The sequence below is a fragment of the Corapipo altera genome, unplaced genomic scaffold (genome assembly GCF_003945725.1).
Source record: "Corapipo altera isolate COAL_440 unplaced genomic scaffold, ASM394572v1 0, whole genome shotgun sequence".
In the NCBI taxonomy this organism is placed as follows: Eukaryota; Metazoa; Chordata; class Aves; order Passeriformes; family Pipridae; genus Corapipo; species Corapipo altera.
Genome location: NW_020884872.1, coordinates 13,127,660 through 13,152,397, shown reverse-complemented (window position 1 = coordinate 13,152,397; position 24,738 = coordinate 13,127,660). Strand labels below are relative to the sequence as shown.

Below are 24,738 nucleotides of genomic sequence, written 5' to 3'. Positions count from 1 at the left end.
AGTAAAAAGAAACAGAATAGCTCTCAAACCATTACACAACTGCATCAAAAACAAGAATGAGAGAAGCACTTCTTGGTGGAGTTTCGGGGTGAGAATACCTGAATTACCAAGTAATCATGTTCTTAAATGCCAATGTGGTATATGCCAAATATTACTGAAAAAAATACAGTATCTCAAGCTGTATTCCTAATTTCCTAGTAATCATCCTCTATATGATATGAGAATGCATAAGTGAAGAACTACCTTTAATGGAAGAAACAAATCTATGCTTTTATGGCAGGAGTGGTGTAACAGAGCAGTTACAGCTATGATTGATATTTCCCAAGTTTCCTTTCCACTACTGACAAAAACACTACTTTGATCCTCCCAAGCCTACTTCAACCATCTTGGCAAGTTTAAAGCAAAAACAAAACCACACACACATAACTCCCAAACCCCTCACAAGAACTCTGCTCCCTTTGCTATATCAACATACATCTTTACCAGTCTAAAACAATCATAAAAACATGCACTGAACATGTTGGGAGACACTGTTTTTCTGCCTGAGGCAACCACATGCCTTATGCCTCTATTAAAAAAGAGTTGGCCCATTTTATAATGCCCACACACACTGGCATTCACATTGCCAAGGTCTGTTTGTTTTTCTCTAAAAGTTTATGGAATATGCTCAGCTGGAATATCTAACCATGAAATAACAAAGATGTTTAAAAGAATTTTGAATATGATTTACTTTGTATTTTCCTCCCTGCTCTTTTTAGAAAGTTAATGTATCGTACAAGCACGTATCTCATTTCATCCTTCCCCCATTTCTCATATTCACTGTTTAATTAAGGAGCATTTAAGACTCACCAACACAGCTTTAAATGCTCTGAGCTACTTGGATTACAGTAACTTGTGAGGCATCATGCCCCAAAAGAGAGACTCATGGAAATGGCAACAAATGATGAAAGGGTTTTATTGTGCAAAGATTTCAAAATGCTGGAAATCCTTTTGTATTTCTCTTCGCTTCGCTTTTTCCTCCCCTCCCCTGGCTGGGAATAAGGAAACAGTCAAGTTATTCTATAGCTGGTTCCCACCACCACAACATTCTGGTTCCCATTGTGCTGTGCATTCAAACAAAAACAAGAACAAACATTAACAGCTCCATTCCCATCCATCTATGAGACAGGAACTCACAGATGCTTCATTATATACCTCCTGCTGGCACTGATGAGGCAGAAGACTCGTATAGAAAGGAGGGGGAGACTCCAACAAAACACAAGAGTCATTGTAATTGTTCCCATTCCTAATTCTATGAGCCCGTGTCAGCCAAATCATCATGCTACTTCCAGCTTCCCCTCACTGGTAAAAAAATACAGGCACTGTCAACAACACCTCTAGAACCTTCCACAGATTGTGCAAACATCACATCCACGACTTTAAAGAAGTTAGGAGGAGGGAAAAAACTGGACCATTTTGTGTATCTGGAATTTTATTTTATATATAAATAATAAGAGACTCAGGGATTTAGAGACTTGCTACTTGCAATGTTGATCCTGCAATGGGACAAGCATGAGCAGACTTCAGTCCCACTGCAGAACCGAGGACGAGGTCTCCAGACTGACCCAAACCACAAAATGTCCTTTCACAGAATCCATACCAGAAGCCCGAGCAGCACACAGTCAGACTGTCCCGAGGCAGAAGGCAGATTAGTCACATTCAAAATGGATTCAGATGGGTTTTCATCTTTTTCTTGGGAAATTGTTGCTTATATCTATATTTTTCTTCACCTATAGCCAAAGAAAGGGGACAGAGGTCATGGGGGAGAGGAAAGGAGGGACAAAGCAGAATTAAATAACATAGGCCTTTTCTTTCCAATGTCAAAGAGACATTAAATCTTTTTTCCTTTGATGTGGCAACTTGATCAAAATCTTTTTGAGAAACATTCTCAATACCAACTCAGTTGCAGTAGAGACATTTAACTCTTCATATTACTGACACTAGAGCACTAATGATCATGTCTGTTCTAGAGAACTCAATTCCCATAGTTGACCTATGTGGAAATACAAAAGGGAAAGAACACTTCATAGCAAACAAACACCAACTGGAATCTGGTGTAACTAACCAACTTTCTCAAAAAGAATTCTTTTAAATTCTCATCAAATGCATGTTTTCCTAATCTTACTTACTCTGGTGTAAGACCAGGGTAATTTAACTCAAAGAAATGGAATCACATAAATATGGAACTGGAACAGAGTGAAAATGGGATATGCTATCTTCAAGGAAAAATACAAAATCCCCCTCACTTCCGTGCAACTCCTCTACACAACAGCTGGATAAAATTACAGCTTGCTTCTTCCACGATGGGATGTGGTTTGAGCTGAAGTTTATGTGTAATTATTGATGACAAACTATAACAAAGGAGGTGCAATGGTGCTGGTTTTTGGAATGGAGAAATACATTGCTGTCTCTGGCCCAAAGTGATTTTGTCCTTGGCTGACTGTTCACGCTTCAGAGACCCATGCTGTGGCAAATCATTGAGGAAATGAGACTGTCTTTATTCTAGTAACCACATTCAACTAGGAATATTACCAACAGTTGAAAATACAGTGAGACTTTCAGGACTGATCTCATTCAGAACAAAAAAAAAAAGTGTCTTTTCAAAGACCAGAGCCATGATCTTTGGGAATACATGAATCCAACAAAACATCTGGACTTGGGTATGGAGCTGAATAACTGGATATAAGTAACAAATCACCACCCCCACAGAACAGCTGAAATTGATACTGAATTGAACTTTCACCAATTTATTGCCTGAGGTCAAAAATGTATCAGTTTCCTTTATATATCTCCTCCAGAAGCCATATGTGGTGAAGCACATAGGTCTCAAAACCAGCACCATCCAGATACTTCAAGCACCTGAGCAATTTATCTTCACTGTCTTAAAACCTTCCCCAAACAAAGAAAACGTGCCTGAAGCAAGAAGCTGACATTTCAAAAAGTGAATAAAAGCCTAACAGAAATTATATTCATAGTAGGGAATGCTAAAAGAAAATAACAGCTATTTATGGATTTCTGCTTGTGGTGAACCTTGATATTTGTACAGTGTGTCAAACAAAAGTTCAATTTTCCTGGCTTTTTATCATTTAGCTGTTCTGTCCTAGTTGACAATAAGCACAATAATATTTCAGTGAATTTTAGAGAGGCTTTTGTTCCTCTTGGTTCTCCTGGGTATCTTTAAGCAAAAAAAAAAAAAAAAATTCTTCCTATTATTTTTCAATTTTTATTTCACATGAATATTTTACAAAATACTTAGAAAACATGTATTCTTAAAGACTTTATATTCAAATGCCTGAAGTAAAAACCAATGTGCTCAGTACATCAGCCAGTCAACACACCTCTTTGCCCTTGTGAGAGTTAGCTATAGCCATTAAAAACACATTAAGGGAAAAAACACGAAAAAATAATTTTGCTTTTAAAGGTTGGTGTGTAACAGTGAAACGCTGTTGCTCAGCAGATGTGGGCATTCCACCACGTCTGCAAACATATGGGACTGGTGGTAAAGCATGGAAGAAAAAACCTGGTGCAGTGTGCTAAATCTAGGCTCTATTTACACAGTTGGCAGTAAGGGAAAAAAAATAGAATTTTTGTACTAAATGGGACACTGCATAGAAAAATAATGAGGAGTCCCAACAATCCCAGGACCATTTTCTGATGAAAAATCAGTTTTTAACATGATGTAAAAATAATACAGGGGAAAGACAAGCAAGTAAAAAACATGTTCATAAAAGATACCCTTTATCAACTGATAACAGAGCAGACATTATCTGACATTCTGTACTAAATGATGTCAGATAATGCCCATTATAATTATTAATAATTAGCCTCAAATACAGAGTAATTTTTGTACTATGAAACTGAACCATCTTGAAAAAGTTGAGAGGATGTTTTTGTTTTGCTTTTCTAGAAACTGTAACCATAGGACTTGCTTGAGTTTAGAAAGCAGCCCTGAGGCCAAGTCAGAAACAGAATGGGTGTCTCAAGTTTCTGCCTTGGAGAACTGGGAAATGCTGCCTCCATTTTCTCCATCATTTATTCCCAACTGATGAAACATCTCATTTGAGAAGTGCATTAACATGAAAGGTCAGGCACATCGTTGACTGTTACAGGCTGTAAGACAACACTGTACCCTGGCACTGACAAATCTTTAGAGAAAACTTATCAGCAGGGAAGAGGTTTCTTTTCCTTCCTTCATACTTGTACAAATGTGACATAGAAGACAAAAAGGTTTTTGGCATGTGAGGAAGAAATGGGAAAGAAAAAAATAAAAATACCAAAATCAACTAAAAATATAATCACAAGGCCTTGCTCAATTAACTCAGAACCCTTCCAGTAGACAAATATTTATTTTGTATGCTCTGAAGACAAAGAATTGAAATTCCTTAACTTAAATAGTGTTAAGGAGCATGCATATTCTTGACAAATGTTAAAAGAAATAAAGTTATCTGTCCCCTCCTTTCCTCATCAGTATGAAGAACATAACAAGTCAAACTTGCAAATGTTCAGCTTTTCCAGGTTACTTTGCCACTGTAGCCACAAACTATTATCAGTCTTTATCCTTTACCTGTCTGATGCCGGGCAATGTAGCGTTTTACTTCTGGGCTCGCTCTTTATTTGAAGCAGCATGGACTTCCAGGGGCTTGTCACCAACTGCATCACCCTTGGGGAGTGAAAAATGTGCACAAAATTTCAATTGAGGCAGTCCACGATTAATGTTTTTGCTGGAACAGAAACCCTCTTCAAAAGCTGAAACAAAAACATCTTGCAAATCAAGTGGTGGTTGATGAGACTAATTCAGTATAATACACTCAAATATGATCTCTCAAACACTTTCTAAACTTTGGTCTTCCTGCAGTTAGCAATTAGAGGATTTGAGAGAAGTAGTAGTTCAACTGAAGTGCTTTAATTGACTCATTTTGCCTGCACTAATAACAGAGGATGAATACCCACAGAGTAGTTGTTATTTTGCATTCTTTGAATTCTGTGTGGATTTATACAATAGGTCTCTTTTAGCACATATCCTTTGAGAGAGTGTTCTCACACTTTCCCCAAAATAAATGATAGAAATCAAAGAATGAAGAGAAGCTTGTTACAGTGTCCAGTCCATCTATTTGCCAAGATGCTACAACAAACAGGCATTTGATTATAGTTTTAAATAGATATCAATAAAAAAAATACTTAGAGGCCACACACATGGCTTGGGGACTAAAGCACATGACATACAAGGACAGGCTGAGATGTGGGTCTGTCCAGCCTGGTGAAGACCAGACAAAGGGGGAACCTAATTCCTATCCACAGTTCCTTAATGGGCATTTACATATTTGGAAAAGTTAGGTTCTTCTCAGAGGTTCACACCAAAAGGACATAGAGAAAAGGACAGAGGAGCATGGCAAATTTTTCTTAGATCTAAAGGGCAAAAAATTATAAATGTATCACACCACTGATCACTGGACCAGGTTTTCCAGAGAACTTTCTAAATCTCCACCCTTGGAAATATTCAGCACAAGGCCTGAGCCACCAAATCTAAGTTTGAAGCTATCTCTGCTTTGAATGGGGGTGGTTGGGTGAAATGATCAGAGATGGCACCCAGCCTCAATTGCTCTTTAATTCTACACATGAAAATTAAATGGCATTTCCTTTTTATTCTAGAAAGACATTTTTACCAATATGACTTAAATAAGGAGACGACTGGTGACAGCCAACATGGCTTCACTAATGGCAAAGTGTGCCTGACAAAGTTAGTGGCCTTCTGTGACAAAGTTACAGCGGTGGTGGATGAGGGAAGAGTGACTGATGCCATCTACCTTGTGCAAAGCATTTGACACTGTCTCGCACAATATCCTTGTTTCTAAACTGGAGAGACATGGATATGACAGATTATCCACTCAGTGGATAAGGAATTGGCTGGATGGTCACGCTCAAAGAGTTGCCGTCAACAACTTGATGTCCGAGCAGAGACCAGTGACGAGTGGCATCCTCAGGGGTCAGTGTTGGGACTGGCTCTGTCTTACATTTCTGTCAGCAACATGGGCAGTGGGACTGAATCCACCCCCAGGAAGTTTGCTGACACCACCACGCTGTGTGTTACAGTCAATGCGCTGGAGGAAAGGGACCTGGACAGTGACAGAACCAGGGGAAATGGCTTTAAACTGAAAGAGGGCAGGTTTAGATTAGATATAAGGAAGAAATTCTTTACTGTGATGGTGGTGAGACTCTGGAACAGGTTGCCCAGGGAAGTTGTGGATGTCCCATCCCTGAAAGTGTTCAAGGTCAGGTTGGATGGGGCTCTGAACAACCTGGTCTAGTGGAAGGTGTCCCTGCCCGTGGCGGTGGGGTTAGAACGAGATGAGGTCCCTTCCAACCCAAACCATTCAGTTATTCTATAATTCTAAATGTGATGGAAAATGTAACAAAAGAAGCCAGAATAGACTGGAAAACATTTCACAGGATGGGGCAAATTTATACATTATAAACTAAACACAACAAGGCACCAAGTCTATGAGACGCTGCATATTCTGTGCTGGAGATATGGACTCAATATATCAAGATTCAATTATGAAGATAATTCTTAACTTTCTTATTCAAAAAATGCCTAGCAAGACCTTTGAAAGGTGATTCTTTCAAAAACCCATTTTGTTTTGATTGCTGCTCTGGATATTTCACAGTACAGGAAATCACAGCCACAAACCACACCCATTTCAAAATAATGGTCTATTCTGTAATTTTCCTGTACGGGAACTTTTAAGTTATGACGTTTTATTACAATTTATAATGAATAATCTGACTAATGATGCCTCACCTTAGGGTTTACTCAATCCTGAACAAATGAACTAAAAATAAGTTGTTCACAGAGAGGTCTGTATTTTTCCGGTTGCCTGTTTTAACTTGTAAAAAGCAATTATCGTCTAGGTAAGATTATTTTTGGTTTTTTTTTTAGTGTTCTGAAAGAGGAAAAAATCCAAAGCAACACACCCACATACACAAGAAAACAGGGGGCTTGCTAAGTTCCTTTGTTTCTGTGAGCTCAACAGATCTCAATACAGGGCTTGTCTTCACTAGATCTATTAAGCCTGAGTTATTTAATTCAGCCAATCCACTGCTAAACTGCCATTCCTCACAAAAATTCATTTGCTGAATTAGCAACTAAGAAGTATTTTTAACTCCATCCACTGCATATGCCCACTATGTCAAAATGAGCCTGAGTGAGACTGCTCAAGCAGTAATATGGGTTAACCAGAAAAGGACATCCTTTGAGCTGGCACAGGAAATACACACACACAATTTTACAAAAAAGTGCCAAAGTCCTCTAGTCACACTCAAAACCAAATCAGAAGCAAAAAATGTGTTTAGATCCATGACCTAGAAGACAGACCTCCTCTGTGCCATGATTCCCTCTCATAATTAGAAGCAGGCACATATTCAAGACAGTCTTTCTACTTTCTGGCTCAACACAACCACTCCATAACAAATCTGGGTGGCCAGAGGAGTTCACACATCAGAGCTCTATCCTACAGTAAAAGGAGAAATATTTTCCCTTCTTATGCTTCTGATGGTTTTAATCGAAAAGTGACTGACAAGAAATCTCCATAACATATTCATTATAATATTCAATACGTTGGGGTTCCATGGGATTAAAAAAAAAATCATTATTTGAAACTGAAAATGATACAACTACCATTTTCACATAACACAATGCTTTTTGTATGGTTTCGGTACATGAGTGATTAAAAGACACCCTGACTTAGCTCACAGTATCTAACAGAGATACATTGAGACCTTAATTTTAAACAACTTTAAAAAAAACCACAATGATTTATCTGAAAATTTTCCTTCCATGCAAAGAAAAATGCCCCAAAGCAAACCAGCTTAATGTCAAAACCCCCAAACATGTGGTGCCTTTTTCCCTCACAGCCAAGCCAGGTGCAGAAGTTAGTTTCTGTTGCTAACTCTGAAGAAGTTTTGCAGGTGGCCAGGCCTTTTTACACTGGCACCTATTCTTAGAAATTATAACTTCAAAGGTAGGTATACACCTCTCAGGCTTATGAGAACTCTTGAAAGGGAGAGTCTGGCCACAGAAGAAAAAAAAAAAAGCAGCTGCAAAAGAAAAACATAGGCTCACCTGGGCTCACAGATTAATAATTTATTTTTTTCTTCTGTCCTCCTTTGTTTGCAATGTATTGCTTAGAATAAAGAGAACATCACTATTCATCCTCCCCCAGTCAATCAATAACTCATTCTTCTTTTCTTTAACTTAAGCTTGAACTTAACTCTCACAGAAATATGAGGTACTTTCAAAAATGTTGCCCTTAAAAAAACCAAATTTTTGTAGAGTAGATTCTGTCTTTCCCACCTCTAATGCATCTAAATTCCCCTCTGCCCATACTACGGATCAATTCCAAAAGAAGTAATATTTTTTTACAAGTTTTATACTCTTGTTGTTCTTACTACCAAACAATAAAAGGAGGACATCTAACAGGAAACAGTATTTTCTGCCCAAAGTAGATGTTTATCTTTTAGTTCAGGTGACCAAACTTTTGCTTGTCTGTTCAGAAGCTTGTCTGTTCTGAAGACAAGCCCTTACAAGCACTTTCTGTAGAAAGAAGCTCTCTCAGCCTCTTATGCTGTGTTTGAAAAGATCATCGAAACAGAAGTAACTTAAAAACTCCCTTGAAACTCAATTTAAGGTTTGCTATGGTCACAATTCGTGATGCTGATGTTAAAGCTCCCCAGTCAAAACACTGACACCACAGCTTTCCTCAGAGCTTTCAGGTGAGGAAGGTTCAGGTCCACAACTTCCTTGATGTTTGTTCTGAGCAAGTGCAGGAAACCAGCACCCAAAGCTGAGCCCTCTTTATACCTGGAAGCACTCTGTAACCAGCTAGCAATTAAAAAAATACCCAGAGATAGTAATAGAGATAAATTTTTAATATTTATATCTTTTACACATGTAATAAAAACATATATATGTTAAAAATTATATATATTATATATTAGTGTTGCTAAATCACTGGTGGTGTCCATCAACAGACCAGACAGGAACAAAAACCAAATAACAAGCCCTAAGAATTTCTCTCAATCTCCAAAGCTGAAAGGGAAATTAGTTTTCTGTGGGATCTTACTACTAGTTGGGCCAAAGTGGAAAAGAGCACACGCAAGAAGAAAGGAACAAGGGATGAAGAGTGTTTTTAGAGCTCTAGTGGTGCTCTGGTTTTGAACAATTTGGCCATTTCAGTAAAAACAAGGGGTGCCCAATTCAGTGTTGTGGGAAGAAAGAGAATCCAGAATTGTCAAAAATACAGCAAAAGTCTTTGACTGGTATACAGACAAGACAAAGTGAGAACTAACCAAAGAAAACTGGGTTTCTATGTGCTTCAGTACATATTTTCTCACTGACTGGAACAAAACCTGGCTTTAAGTGACCTGATGCCACAACACGTGCCCTTGTCACTTAAGACAAAGTCATTACAGGATGAGAGCTCAAAACCTTACAGGACAATAAAACAGTACAAATTATGGAAGTATTGAAACAGAGGCAGAAGAGGAAGGGCAAAAAGGCTGCATTTCATTAAAATAAACATCAAAATTAACTGACTGACAAGCAAGTCAGTTAGAAACTCACAGGTGGGATGTATTGAACTGTGGTTCTGAAATATTTATCTCTACGCAGTTTTCTGTAAATAAATTAGAATATATTTGTATAGAAAACCACAGTCCTAAAAATTTATGCTGTTGCACGAAATCCTCAAGCTGCTATGGTTCATCTATCCCTCTGACCTAAGCTATTGAAGCTGATAAACTCACCCAGTATTGAATACAGACTGCTGGGGAGAGAAAAAAAGGGGGGAAAAAAAGCTGCAATTCACTGGCTTAACAGTTCAGGTTGTTCTGTACACACTGGAAGGGAAAAAGTGCAGAAGAAAAGAAATGTAGAAGAAGATGATCTTACATGAATTGTGACATTATTGGGCAGAACAGAGAGACCAGTTACTCACAAAGGTTAGCTGAAGGCATGCAGGGTATTAGCCTTCATAACTTCAAAACCCCAGTAATGAAAGTGTGATGCCTAAGGCTACTCAAAATGGTTTCAAACACTTCATTCTGAAAAACTGCATAAAGGCATAAATTAGTACGATTTTCTATAAATTTTGCACACTACGTTTAAGATAAACAAATTTTCAGGGACATATCTTCCATTTTACTATCACTTCCCTCAAAGTGGTAATATAAATGCTAATGCCAGTTCCACTGTTTTATGTCAAATTACTTCTGGTGAGTAGAGATCACTCCAGGAAGCAAAAGATTTTCAGAAGATAACCCCCTTAAAATACACCTGGGCCTCCCATCTAATGGTTACATTTCTCCTGCCATTCTACCTTGGGGAAGAAGTAGAAAAGCTGCCCACTTTATATCAAGATAAAGAATACAGATGCTGAAAAACTACTCCCACTGTCCCTTATTGGGAAAACGTTTCATCCTTCTGGAAATAAAAGTATGAACACTGATTTTTACTTATGGCACTTGTGTCGTTTTAGCAGAGGGCTTTCACTCTGACATCCTGAAGAGCTCCATCCTTCAACAAGACAGTCTATTAAAAAACTTATCAGACTGACTTGCTGTATGGAGAGGCTGCAGCCACAGTATTTTGAAATGTAGCCACAGGAGGTCCTGGAATTCATCTTTCTTGGCAGAACTTAGAATTCAGTTGATATGACCTCAATTTGGCACAGGTTTTTGTTTCATAAAACCTTCAGAAAATTAACATACCACATTTCTTTTAATGACATATTGCTGCACAAACATGAAGTTATGCACAGCTGTGGTACCTATGACTTATCAAACAAATTATGAGCAATGTAACAAATTAATAGAAGCCAAGAAGAGCCACCCATTGCTTGACTATTTGCAAGAATCCTTCGTGAAGCAACAGGAAAATGCTAGAGTAAATGTCACAAAAACAAAAAATAACATCTTTTGTTCTGGCATAGTTTCATGAAATGGGTTACATCTGCTGCAATAACAACTCAAGAATAACATTTAGGCTTGTCTTCATTAGTTAAGGAATTGTCCTAGTTGAATCTAGTATGACAATAAGAAATATGTATACAAAAGCAACCAGTCTTCCACAGGGCTGTCAAATTGCAACAGAAGTCCCAGAATTTATCCTCGAATGCTTTGACAACTTAAGTACAAGACAGTTAAAAGTATTTTCTTCCATGACATTTCTGTACCAGTAAAAACTCCAATAAAAATGGAACTTCAACAGAAATTCTTTTGCTGGAAAAGTTGATATTGATTTGGTGGATCTTATCATCCACATGAACAAAAATTACTTATTTTGCACTGATATAACCACACAGCACTAGAGACAGACTGAAAAGGTTTTTCCAGGGTAGACTTCACATCTCACAGATCACATTAGGGACACACCAGTGTTTACATGTACAAAAATGGTACAGGCTTTTATTAACTGTGACTGATCGTAGCCTTACAGAACATCACAATGCTATCTTCAAAAACAAACAACAAAACAACTTAAACAAAACAAACCTACCCCTACCCACCCAAATTCTCAACTATGTATTTTATATGTCTTCACCAACGCAGACCAAAGGAAGCTTCAGAGCAGACTTCTTCCATCAGAAACACATCTCAGCTCTCATTCTAGTCAAAAACATGACTTTTTACAACTGCTGCTCAGCTTCTCTACACACCAGGGAGACAATATCCTCCCTTCAACAACCTCAGAGGACAAAGTGCAGCACGGCTGTATGGCTCAGTGGGTAAGTGAACATCTGAAACACTGGCAATTTCATCAAGTTGTTACTGTTTCTTCATTAGAGTCACAGGATTTCTGCATCTTGTCTAATCCATCAAGTTAAATGGCAACAGTTAACACTAACAATATCTGAACAATGAGATGAATTTTAGGAGGACACCAAGCAATGGCATTTTGCTCCTTTGTGCACGTAACATGTTATAGCAACTAAGGGGTGTGATTTAAAGATTCTGCAAGGAGGAAGAGAAAGAAGTGTGTTTACTTAGTGGTCTCTGCAATTCTGCATGTTGTTTGTTTTTCTGCTGAGGTAGCAAGTGCTTGAATAAGCCTTATAATAAGATGAAAGCGTCAAAAGTTTTTGCCTTCCAATAACAACCACGTGTTTCCTTTTGAAAGGCTGAGACACAATAAAATGAAAAGCTCAGCTATTTTTTACTAACGCTGTCAGTTTGCCATGCTGAAACATTTTACCACTGCCCTTTTTCTTGAGATTCTTTCTGACAGCCTAGGTTTTAGGAAAGGTGCAGTACGATTAACTGACCTTTCTTTTTTCAAAGTGCATTTACTGAAGTACCTTGGGCCAATACAAGATGAGCATCCACTGATGAAAGTCTCCACTTTCAGAACACTCAGCAACTGCCAAGACACGCGAGCATTTCTCCAACCCAACTTGTTTGGAACTAATCCTACACCTAGACCTACCTAGAGAACTGGTCCCAGTCTGCAGTCTATTCGAGTGCAACTGTCTCTCCAAAACATCTCTCTCCCAGTGGACATTCCCCTTACATCTTGGGCCTCAAGACTAAAAATACCATGTTCTGGTCAGATAGGACTTCTGGTTTACAGCAACCCAGAAGCTGTCCCTCACTGTTACCCTCAACTGTTTCCAGCTGTGAGCTATGGCTCAAGCAGGGGGTCCAGAGCAGGAGACCAAGACTCTCTGCTGGTTCAAAGTTGTTTTTGAATCACCTGTTGGTTTTGCCAGGCTACATTAAACAACTACAATAAGAGAGGGGAAGCAGCCTGCAGCTTAGGCAGCAGTTTGTACCTTCAGAACAAGTATAGTTGCCTAGAAGTCAGGAATTAAAGTCACAGTGAGTTTAGAAGTGAATTTAAAACCACAGAAGCTTTATGTTTCAACTTTCATTTCTTTAAGCAGCAGTTAAAAAAAAAATCCCTAAAAACCTTATAGGCTTTCCATGGCACACATTTAACCACCTTGCACATTCTCCAGTCTCTCACACACTGATTCACTAAGTTATGTACATATATTTCCTAGAAGTCTGTTTGCTTACTTGTATCAGATTAGACTAAAGAAAACTTACAAACAGCATTTCTGAAAGTTTTATGTGAAATAAGCTTAATATTTTTCCACAGCTTAGAAAGATAGAATGAAATATTTTTATCCAGAAATAAAAGCCAAGTCACAGTGGAAAAAACCCCACTATTATTTGTAAAATTTTTGTCTGAAAAGGTAGTGGTAAATTCAGAAATCAAGTTCCTCACACTTCTTACCTTATCACTTTTTTCCCCAGATTTCTTCTTCTTAGGATTATCCTTCCAAAGAGATTCTACAGCAATATATCCTTGAAGACTCCAATCATACAGGTGTGTGCCAGCAACCTTTGAAACAGAAGTTTTTAGAAAGCATGAACTTAACAATCTGGAAAACATTACTTTGCTTCTTGTTTAAGTGGAAGAAGTTGAAAAACACAAGATATTTAACTCTTTCTGTTCAAGCTCAGGGTGTACAGCATTAACAAACATCTTGAAAAAAGATGACACATGAGGAATAAGAAAAACCAACTTGCTAAAAAACTATTTGAAGACTACCTGAAAATATATCTGTACAAAGAGGACTGGAATGATGCTGCATGGAAACAATTCTGGTTTTCATGGTATTTGACATTCAACAGAATTAACTTATGCAAATAATTTCTTAATTTGACCATGCTCATTTTAAAGATCAAAAACACCCACCCCTACTTAGTTTGTCACTATTTTGCAATTTTATGTTTTTATTGCTTTGGCCAAACCCCTTTATTTCTTTTTATTTGCTGTTTAGAACTTGCTGATAGATGGCTGTCATAAATAAACAGCTGTCAACTCTCAAAAGAGAACACAGCTAGGAAAGACTGTGTGTGCTATATTACACCATCAGGTACTTGATAACAGGAAAGATCCCTAAGTCTAATAAGTATCCCTTGCCCCTTACATGATATGGAACATTTTTATTACAAGGCTCAGGTCTATACTCCCTTTCATATCACTATCAGTTTTCTTACAAATAAAGAACAGCAAAATGGACATTTTGCCCAACATAAACAGTTATTAAACTAAAAAGAACTTATGAGCTCAATAAATAAGAAGGTATTGCCCTATCTCCTACAGCAGGCAAAGCTGGAAAACCCAAACTATGAGAACAGGGCACGTGCAAATGTTTCTAAAACAGTTTTTTGATGTCTCTGAAAAAGTTTTTGAATTACATTTTTAAGTTTCTTCCAGTCTCCATCATTTCACTGCTCAGAGATTTGCCGAGCCAGAGGTGATTTCTATGTGTGTAACAATGCCCAAGGAATTTCTCTCCCATGAACTTTCTGCATGGGGTTCAAAGGGAAGGGCAACTTTTTAGCATCTACAACCCCCTGTGCCAAGGGGTTCTACTGTGGGGCACTTTGTCTGAACAAGAGTGATCACACCAGTTATGTGCCACAGTGGTACAGGATGTGATTCTGGGTAGAGACCATGTTCTAACTTATTTAATAAATTTAAAAAAATATTTAATAAATAAAAAAAAACCCCAAACCCAAATCAGCAACTACATTTCCAAGTCACAACTAAAATCAAAATCTGGGCTGTTTTAAACACAAAGTAGCCTGTTTGTCACCATATTTGACAATTATAGCTGTACTTTGGTTTTGAAACAAATCTGTAGGATGCACTGGCTTTTCTCTAAACTTCAAGGTGATAAAGGTCATCAGAAAAAAGCACATCAACTGAACCAGCCAAATCTCTAAAACTGCTCAATTCAAACATCTTTTTCAGTATCAGGACTTTTCATTCTCAAGCATTCAACAAACCAGCTGGCTCATCTGAAAAGATGCTGTGATCCCTTGTGCAAACCTCCCAGGACTGAAAAATAACCACAATAAAAAAGGGTTTGTTTTTTTTTTTGTCTGCACTGTTACTGAGGACACAGCTATCAACATCAAATGAGAAAAAAGAACTATGTATAAGCCATTTTTTGTTTCTACTTAAAAGTAGTCCATTAAAATACTTAAAACACACTAAATGCTTAACAGTACAAACTTAAAAATATTGTTACTACAGGAGTGGTATGACCAAGTGATTTATGAATTGCACAAAATGAGAAACTCCAGCCATTCATGTTGCTGGAGTGAAGTAGCTACATCACAAGGTACAGCAACCCAGACAGTTTACTCTGTCCCAAACAACCAATGTTTAAACACTGTGCACACCTGCCAAGAGCCAGGACCCGCACACACCTTCACAGTTCACATGGGTAGAAAACTACAGTTCTAGACAGACTGTAAGTGCAAGTGTCAAGGTCAACAGGAACACTGACAAGACATTTTCATAACTACCAAATGTATCCTCTCATGAAGACGAGTCACACATTGGGCTTGTGTTGTGCACCTCCCATGGAGTGGCTGAAGAGGAAGCAGGTGAGTACTGCAGGTGCCACCACTATTCTTGGTAGTGGCACTTCCAACCAGGAAAAGTAACAGGAACAATAACAAAACAAACAGTTCGTTCAATTGTTCAAAGTCTTCATTCAAACATCTATACAAATAGTTCCTTTCAAAGAAGGACAAGTTGTTCCATTCAGTCTCCTGGAATCCTTAATTTCTGGAAGATGATTTCCAGCTTGTTTGTGTTAAATTACAACATGCTGAAATACCATCACTGTCCAGTGCAACACCGTAAGTTTGTATGCCAAATGTTGAACAAACAAGTTCAAAAGTCAGATGCAGGGGTTCTCAACAGGGACTCTGAAAGTTTGCAAGTCACTTTGGGCCACGAACACCCATACTGGGCACTACTGGGGTAGCACCAGTGGTCTCCAAGGCCCAATGTGCATGGAAACGAGCTTCCATATTTTAATTCCACATAGGACCATAACCACGTGGTATTGACTATGCTGTATCTCATACAGAATTACACACATACAGAATTATAATTAGCATTCTCTATCTACATTGCCTGCTGAGAAACTAAACTGGGAATGCACTGGTTTTTGTACATTGACACTGTTACCTAGGCAGTCATAGTGCCGTTCTGCAAGCGTTCAGCAGTAAACATGGATCAAACAACCCCAACTCCTTCTCTCCAACCCACAGTTCCTGGAATCATGTCATGCTCCCAGCTGTGCCAGTACAGCTGTTTATGCCTTGTGGACTGAACTGGGCAAGGTATAGGTTCAAAGGACATAGAAATAATGTGCTTTGTTGTCAAAGAAACAAAACTTGCATATTAGGAAGCTTTTTTTTCCTTTCAAGAAGAAGGAAAGCATAACAAACAGTACTTTAGGAAATTTAAAAGATTCTAACAAGGAACAAAATTTAATTCTAATGATAGAGTGATTTAAGTAACTACATAATGGAAAATTTTTTCCAGATGAAAGATAAGCCACAGTAAATACAAAATATTTTGAATATATTATATACATTTTCAAAGCACTAGTTAAAGTTTCAAAGAGAAAACAAACTTTAGTCTTAAATTCAGTTTCCTTACCACATATACAGTCTGACCTTTTGTTCAAAGCTATAAAAATTAATGTAACACTTGCCGTGAGGAAATAAATCCCTTAAGAAATTGTGTTTTATTAGGGGAAAAAAAATAATAGTCTATGCATTTCTTCAGCCTCCAGTTAGATGATTAGTGTCTGTAAATTACCTATTACCAATGATGAATTCATTGCTATAACTTCATTTAGCAAGTCATCACTTTAACTGAAGAAAAAGGTTTACTTCCAGATGAACCAAGTGTTGTACCTCAACTGCAAATATATTTTGCTGCATTTATTTCCAACTCTCCAATGGAAAATCTTAAATAAAAGTGGGAAGGAAAAAAATCTACCACATAAAAAACAACACAAGACCAAATGAATTATATGATTGAAATAAAAAAGCAGTGGTGAAGTACTTAAATGTGGAAGAAAAATAAAAAAATCCCATAATATAAAAAAATAGATTAAAAAATAAAACTTATGTTCCAGAATATTTCCCACACTGTTTTATTAAATTGGCAAGTGAGCCCTGTACTGCAGACATCCCTTTCTAGGCTTACAGAAATTCTCTGAAAGGCCTGTGAAACATTTCAAAATAATAAGAGAGGAAAGTGCTTCCAATTTCAGATTAAAGCATAAAAATTATGGATGGTAAGATCTGATATGCTTAAAATTTTGCTTTTTTAAGAAAAGCAAAGCACAAGAGAGATTAGAGGAACCAAAACAGTATCTAGGATATCACTCTCCCCACAGAAGTTTCCAAATTCATATGTCTAGTGTCCTGACCAAGTCAACAAAGCTAAACCTATTCCAATCTCCTATCAGATTTTTCATTACAGTCAAACTAAGAACTGTGAATTAATCAAAGAGCAACCATGCACTTCAAAGTTCTCATAAAATAAACATGGTATTGTGAAGCTGTTAGTAGCAAATCCATAGTTAAGACTGAACTGAGCTTCTTTCAAAACAATAACACCAGTTTGAACAGCGTTCAATCGCTTCCCACTTCATTGTTCAGAAGGCAACTAGAATTTTAATGCACACTTCTCAACAGAAATGTCTAAGCTTCTCAAATTTTGATTTTTTTTCCTGCCACTTGCATAATTTCCACTCTCTGAGAACAAGTCAGCAGAATTATATGTATTTAGAGCATCCTGGGAGCACTAAAAAAAGATTCCATCAAAGATCAGAGTATCACCCTGCTGGCAGAGTACAAACACAGCAGTTTTGACTCCTCCTAAGTCAATGACCTTTCAGTTTTCAAAGAACATCATATGTTCTTGACAATGTGATATTATCATTCTGACATCTCAGAGTTATTCACAAGTGGCCAATAACTGGATGGCAAATTTACCAAAGGCTGAAATATAAAGGATTTCTGACACATTAAAATAGGTGCACAGTGAGTGGTTAAAAGCTGGATTGGAAACAGAATGTGCTGAGAACTGAGGAATCTGCCAGTACAAATAAGTGTGGACAGCAAGGCACATAATCTGACATTAGTAGGGGCTACTATTTGGTCTCTTCAGTTCTTTCTTTCACAGGAAACCCACTTACGCAACTGTAAATTAACATGCTTCTTATGTGCCTAAAACAACAAATCTGTGAAAAGAGAAGGTATCCCATAATTATGCAGAAGCATTCTTACCCCCTTCCAGAATGTGCATGCTATCTTTCTTAAAACCCTAATCAACAAAAACCATTAAATATCAATAATGTTTATCTCAAAATGTTGTTCCTATCATTTCTCCATAGAATTTTTTTTCTTTCTTTTCATCTGTTTTCAAGATATTTCAGGCCTCCCTAGCATTTTAAGTAAACACACAAACTGTATTCACTAAGCATATTTATGCTAATATTATTTGAGGTTAGAGATTTAGAAAGGAAATTATGTTCCTCAAACAGAGGAGACTACTGCAGATGTCAGGAAAAAAAATGTCACTAAAAGGAACAGGATGTCAGACTGTCTTTCAGCCCAGACTGTACGTGCTTTGACAAAATAACTGTAATTTTGTTAAGTGCCAAGAACACCGAAATGACTTTCAAAAATGGACTACCAGTTTAAAGGAAGGCAAATTAATTATTGGCAAGGAGCCAATAATCAAAATAAAAGACACTTCTCCAAAGAAAGGTATCATCACTGACCTTTGCAATAGCAACCGCTTGCTGAGGGTAATACATGGAGGTAGCAATACCCATGAGACTCACAGGGTACACCAACTTCTTGATTTTTGAGCCTGTTTCATAATAAAAAAAACAACAAACAAACAAACAAACAAAAATATTGTTAGAGTATACATTAACCAAGGCAGCTGAATGGTCCCAACATTTTATTTATAAACAATTTTCTTAAATACGGTTTGGCATATTTTCTGTTCAGTCCTACTGCTTTCTTAAAAAACATAATTACCCTAATTAGTAATTATTCTTTTAGCCTTTTTAAGACAATGTTTTTATTAACATCTTTCCATAGTGAAAACTACTGTATAACTACATGGATGCCTCTGGTCAGTGGCTGCATCCAGCTCAAAGTGGGTTCAGGGGAGATAGGCAGCAACACATCAGCCACAGGCTAATTTGAGCAAGCACAGTGCTGGTTGACATTCACTTCAAACCAAATATGAAAGAAACTAAGACCTGCAGTCAGGATGCAAATATGACTATGAATCTGTGATCTTACCCTGTAATCAGTGAGCAGCCCAAGAGTCCTTTGAGCTCTCCTGCACAGTAGCTGGCTGCACGACAGGGTCTCCCTTTGAGGGACCACTCTCAAGGCTACACCTGCTGCAGAGATCCCTTAGTCCTCGATACTGAGAGATTCCTCGCTGCAACAAATCCTCAGTAAGTGACTAATAGTTTGCTAAACTTTGTAAGCTTCATTAAGATTGTATCTTAGAGAGATTGTGCACATATAATCCTTCGGACATGAACTGTTGACCAAGTCTGGGACTAGGATTGGACCCAGCTGCACCTCGACCCCTCTGAGTAGGAGTCTGGAAAGCAAGGAGGTCATCTCTGAATCTTGTGACTCAAGAGGAGGATCCTCCCCAGACAGGTCTGTCTGACCCTGTCCTCTGTGCAGTGCCTAACCAAGTGTACCTTGCCATCAAATCTGGTTAAATCATTGGTTTATGTCAATAAAGACATTGCTGCTTCTCTCTTACGAGTGAAGTGCATCACTCCATATGCAAATTAAGGTTAAAATAATTATCTTCAATGGCATTTTAAATCAAGCTGGATGACTGCACAATATTCATAGCATTAAACTTTGAATACCGTATTTTCTACTTAGTGGGCAGCTGTGTCTTCAAGTGTTATGGTTAGACCTGGAGGATTTTATCTGCACCTTTCCAGAGGACAATTTTTCCAGTGAGATCATGGGGGAAGGGATGAAAAAAAGAGGACATTTGGTTCTAGCTTTCTGTGGTATCAAAATTAAGGGGCACTTCTACAGTTTCAATACTTTCTAGAAATAGCACTCAGTATTGTAAAGCATAACCAGAAAAAAAGTTTTTAAATTATATCTCCTCACTAATCACTTTTATTATGAGGTATCTTTATTTTTAATAAACTTAAGATCCTCTAATATTTCAGTTCCAGCCCCAAGACTGCACTTTATCTCTCTGTCCCCATTTTGCTACAGTCCTAATGGAAGCTGATCACATTCATCATCACATAACTCGAGAAGCAGGAATTTGAACAGAAAGAACTTCAAAGGGTAAAGTCGGAGACCTTGATTTCATTTAAAAAAAATATGCAAGGAAAAAACCAGTATTGTTTTCACCATCTTCACTGGAAAATTAAATATTTTGAGAAGTGCATATATTCACAGAATACTTTCCATTTCTGCGTAGCCAAGCACACACAGTTTGTTCAATACATTCAGGCCCCACAAAGGTGTATTTTTATCTAAAGCAAATCCTCACTAGTATTTAAATTCTACAATTTCACAGTTGTTACCTACAAGTTTTCTTCTTGTGTTACTTCACTTCACTGTATTAAGAACATCTCAACACAAACATAAAATACAATTAACATTTCTTAAACTAATGTTTCTTTCTATGAAAGCATAAACATTCCTTCAACAAGTGTGACGAAATTACCTGTATCACTTTTCTATAGTGCAAAAGGTGCAGGTATCTATAGTACACCCAGAGTTCACAAGTGTATCTGCTGAATATCACCACCTGCAGCAGCTCTGTGCCTGGACACACAAGGAACTTGAACACACAACTGAATGGACACGCATCATAGTTCAGGAACCTCGGTATTTTACCACAGTTCATTCCTCTGTAGTCTTCTACAGTAACATATGTGATCAAAAACTTAAATAATTAAAAAGATTCTTAGGTGAAAAAACTCCAAACTAATCCCTTCCCATTTTTGTCATACTAAGCTAGAACTGGGAAATATTGAAGTAACAAACTGCAGTAACAAATACAGCATTCATAAAACAGTAATTGATGGTTATTACACACCTTTTACATGAAGTTTCCTTATAGCTGGAGGAACGTTGTAGAAACATTTGTACAGCTTCTACGTTTAAGTCAGATCTCATCATCACAATTAAAAATTAGTGCCTTAAAACCCACAAATAAACTACTTCTCCCAAATCATAACATAACCAGTTCAAAAGGTTCCCACTTACCTCTAGCAAGAAACAATCCAATAACTCCAGCAAAACCTATCACACCAAGTCTTGGATAAAATCCAGCAGGCGGCTTTTGGAGAAATTCATAGCCCTCTGAAAAGAAGTCAGAACAAAGTGCTTTAATGTAATGTGAAAGTGTGTTTGTGATAAGGAATCATCAATACACACTGGTAATTGTTACAAAACACAAAGAGTTATCAAAACACATTTAACTATCATGCCCATTTTAGACTTGCTGGCATAAAATTCAAAGCCTTTGAGATGTTCTCTAGTGACACATGAATGAAACTGAACATCGTATTGTATTCACCAATTTTCATAGAAGCTTTTGCTCTTTTGCATCTCGATCACATCTTTTTCAAATTGGTGATAAAAACCTTTGTGAAGTGGAATTTTACAGTTACATGTTAACAGGAATTAGCTTCAGTAAAACACTGTACAAAAAACAAATCACAGAGCAATGGAAAGACACAGGATAAACAAAGTTCACTCCAAGATGTGAGTCTGATGGGGAATGGAAAACCATGAAAAATCTTCCATACAAACAAGTTCAAAAGACTGAGACTGCTAAATTTAAGGAAAAGAGGTGCAGTATCTGAACTAAGTTCTACGTAGCATCCATGCTCAGTCCTGGTAAGCCTAATTATGAAAGGATGCTTACAAAAATAAAAAACAAATACAAATTATTTTGGATTAATTCAAAATTCCTTGGAGATCTATGGAAGTAAACCAAAATGAAAAGGCTGAACATTACAAACAAAAGACCTGATGTCTGCAACAAGTTATAATCATTACAGGAAGTTTCAGCTACCAGGCTGAGTCATGCAAATACTATTGGCTGGGAATAAATTGTGAGGCTTTTTTCCTTTATTTTCCTGCATAACTAATTTTTGGTGACATTGATAAACATAGATGCTCGTCTCAAATTTTAATTGTTTAGAAATTAGTGTCCTAAGTGACCCACAAAGGAAATTTAAACAGATACACAGAGCAAATAAAGTAAATGCATGAGAACTCATACATATAATGATGCTTACTGGAATTTTTTTTTAACAGAAGATACAGTACAGTCCTGCATTTTAAATTGCTAGTCAAGAAAACTCAGCTGATTTACCTCTACCATGCTCAACAGCTTTTTCTAAATTGGGCATAGCTTTGGCATAAAGATCCTAAAAAAAAAAAAAAGAGAACAACGGTAAATAGAGACCAAGTAAGTAAAATATTAACTCTAGACTGAAACAGACCTGACAAAGGAAAAAAAACCCTCTGTAACAGGAAAGAAAAAAGTGCTGGGTCACTAAAATAACTCCTTGTATTCCCACTTCCACCCTTCTCTTGTAGGGCTATGCTTGCTCAATGTTACATTCGGCATAACTTACAGATTTGTCTCAAAGTAGTCTTTGGACACAGATGAAATATAATACTTTAAAATGCAGAAGTCAACCTCAATGTTTTATTAAGATCAGGCAGCTGAAACTCAGAATTAGCTCAGGTTTCTCAGTGTACATAGGTACTGCAAAGATACTTGAGCTGATGCAAAGAAAAGAAGTCCAACACTGCAATAAATCCTTCCTTGCACTTACAGGGATATGAGATTCACTCTGCAAGGTGACAAATCCCACTTTCCAGGAGACTATCTTAGGCTAACAAAACTGTATTTTTGAAGTGACTTGGAAAATGAGATGTCCATACAATGACCAAAGTAAATCAAAGAACTCTGTACCAATCCCACAGACTAGTTCTAGATTTTTTCAGACTGAAAATGCACAGGAAGTAAAAGAATCCACATTGTCTTTTATCAAAATAGAAAAAAAATCTCAATAGAAAGAACCCTGCTAATTGTTATTCATGCAAATAATCCTTCAGAGGGACAGTGTAAGGCTGTCTATAAATTAGGTAACAAATTCATAAACATACATGCCTAAAGATAAAGCAGAGAATGGTCTCACAGTTCCACCTATGATGCATTTGTACAGAAGTGAAAGCATTTGTTTAGGATACTGCATAGGGATAATATTGTTACAACTTTCATTTCCTCACTGGCAAGAGTGACATAAAAAACCCCAATTTGTCATGAAAATAAAAAAGTGTTAGCATGTCACACGTGACATGACTCTAAATGGATGCTGGTCTTATTAAAAGCCAATTTAAAAAGAACTTGGTCTAAAGACCCCAGAGACCAATTAAGTCTAATCTTCTGTCACAGCTGAAACATAACTGGCTCATTTCTACACCTGAGTTTTGAACTGAATTTCCACTACAGTTAAGTAATTTTGAAAAAGTAAAATGGATGTACGAACATAACCAATTTTATTCTCATTATCCTAGGTTATGTTTTTAATTTTAAAGACAACTTGAGACACATTTCAGTATTATTTTCTTAAACATACCAGGGGGTGGGGGTGGTATAAAACAAAGTTACCTCTAACTACAGTTAAGCAAACAAAATTACCCCAAACACATAAAGCTGACATGCCCGCTTCATAAAATGAGTCAGTAAACCACTGCCAGGAAGTGGCTTGTTGTGTGTGAGCAGAAGAGCACATCTTATGTAAATGATCACCACACAGACAAAAAAAAATAAAACAAATAGGATGACAACAGGCCAGTGAGACATAAAACAAGGTTCAGGGCTTACCTGCCCTCAGTCCTAGTGGGCAACTACCCTGCTCTCAAATTTCATTCCCTAGTTAAGGTTACCACAGGCAACCAAACAGAACCCATGTGTTCAGGAGGTCAGAGCTCTAACTATCCTGAAGGGAAAAACCCCCTTCAGCTTCCAAACTGCAGCCAGTGCTCCTGCTGGTGGTACTTTAGACACACATCACTAGACTAACACTGAATACCTCTGAAAAAATGTTGCATTCCTGTTAAAGGAGGTGAGTACCATCACACAGAACTTCCAGGCAGAAAGGACACCCTGATCTGAACAGCTTGGCTTTCTACAGAGAATTGGGCAGTTTGCAGCTTATGAGGATTCACAACAGCCAGAGGGCAAAGTAGAGAATTGTCTAAAGTTGCCAAAAGGCAACCAGATGGCAAGGATGCCCTTGCTTCCAAAGTAAGCCTCAACATTTGCTGTGTCAGGAAAGAGCAAGAAAACCATGCTAGGACTTCGCAACCTAATACCAACAATTTAGGCCTTGATTACAAAGATCTTGGTTTCATTATCTGCTCCAGAGACTATTTTTGTATTTAATGACTCTTTACTACAAACATGCTGCCTAATAAAATATGTATGAGGAAGTTTTGGGGTAAGGTCTGGGGATTAGGTTTACCACTGCCAGTTCAGCAAATACTGATATATTTTTTGCAAAGTTTTGTTTTGTCACAGTTGCAGTGAGGGTAACTCGGTATTTCTGCTCCAACACACACCTCTTGATAATTTAAGGCTTTCTCCTTGAGCATAGAAACTGCAAATTTGATTATCACTCTCCTGTCTTCCTCAGCCACAGGACAGTACCAAATCCAGACATGCCTAGATATATTTATGCAGAAAGGTCATTTCAGATAACAGTTCTA

The 24,738-nt window shown here is 37.5% G+C and overlaps 1 protein-coding gene across 2 annotated transcripts in view; it reads right to left on the bottom strand.

Annotated features, from left to right (window-relative positions):
- Positions 1-1,267: 1,267 nt before the first annotated feature.
- The window catches only part of APOO (apolipoprotein O), a 30,706-nt gene continuing 7,235 nt past the window's right edge, over positions 1,268-24,738 (bottom strand). Inside the window, exons 4-9 of one of the 2 annotated variants that reach the window (XM_027637071.1) lie at positions 22,331-22,385; positions 21,214-21,309; positions 18,711-18,802; positions 13,331-13,438; positions 4,604-4,699; positions 1,268-1,769 (exon numbers count right to left, since the gene is read on the bottom strand). In XM_027637071.1, coding sequence (XP_027492872.1) covers positions 4,631-4,699; positions 13,331-13,438; positions 18,711-18,802; positions 21,214-21,309; positions 22,331-22,385 — 420 coding nt within the window. In that variant the 3' untranslated portion in view covers positions 1,268-1,769; positions 4,604-4,630. The other variant, XM_027637080.1, reaches the window with a different exon arrangement.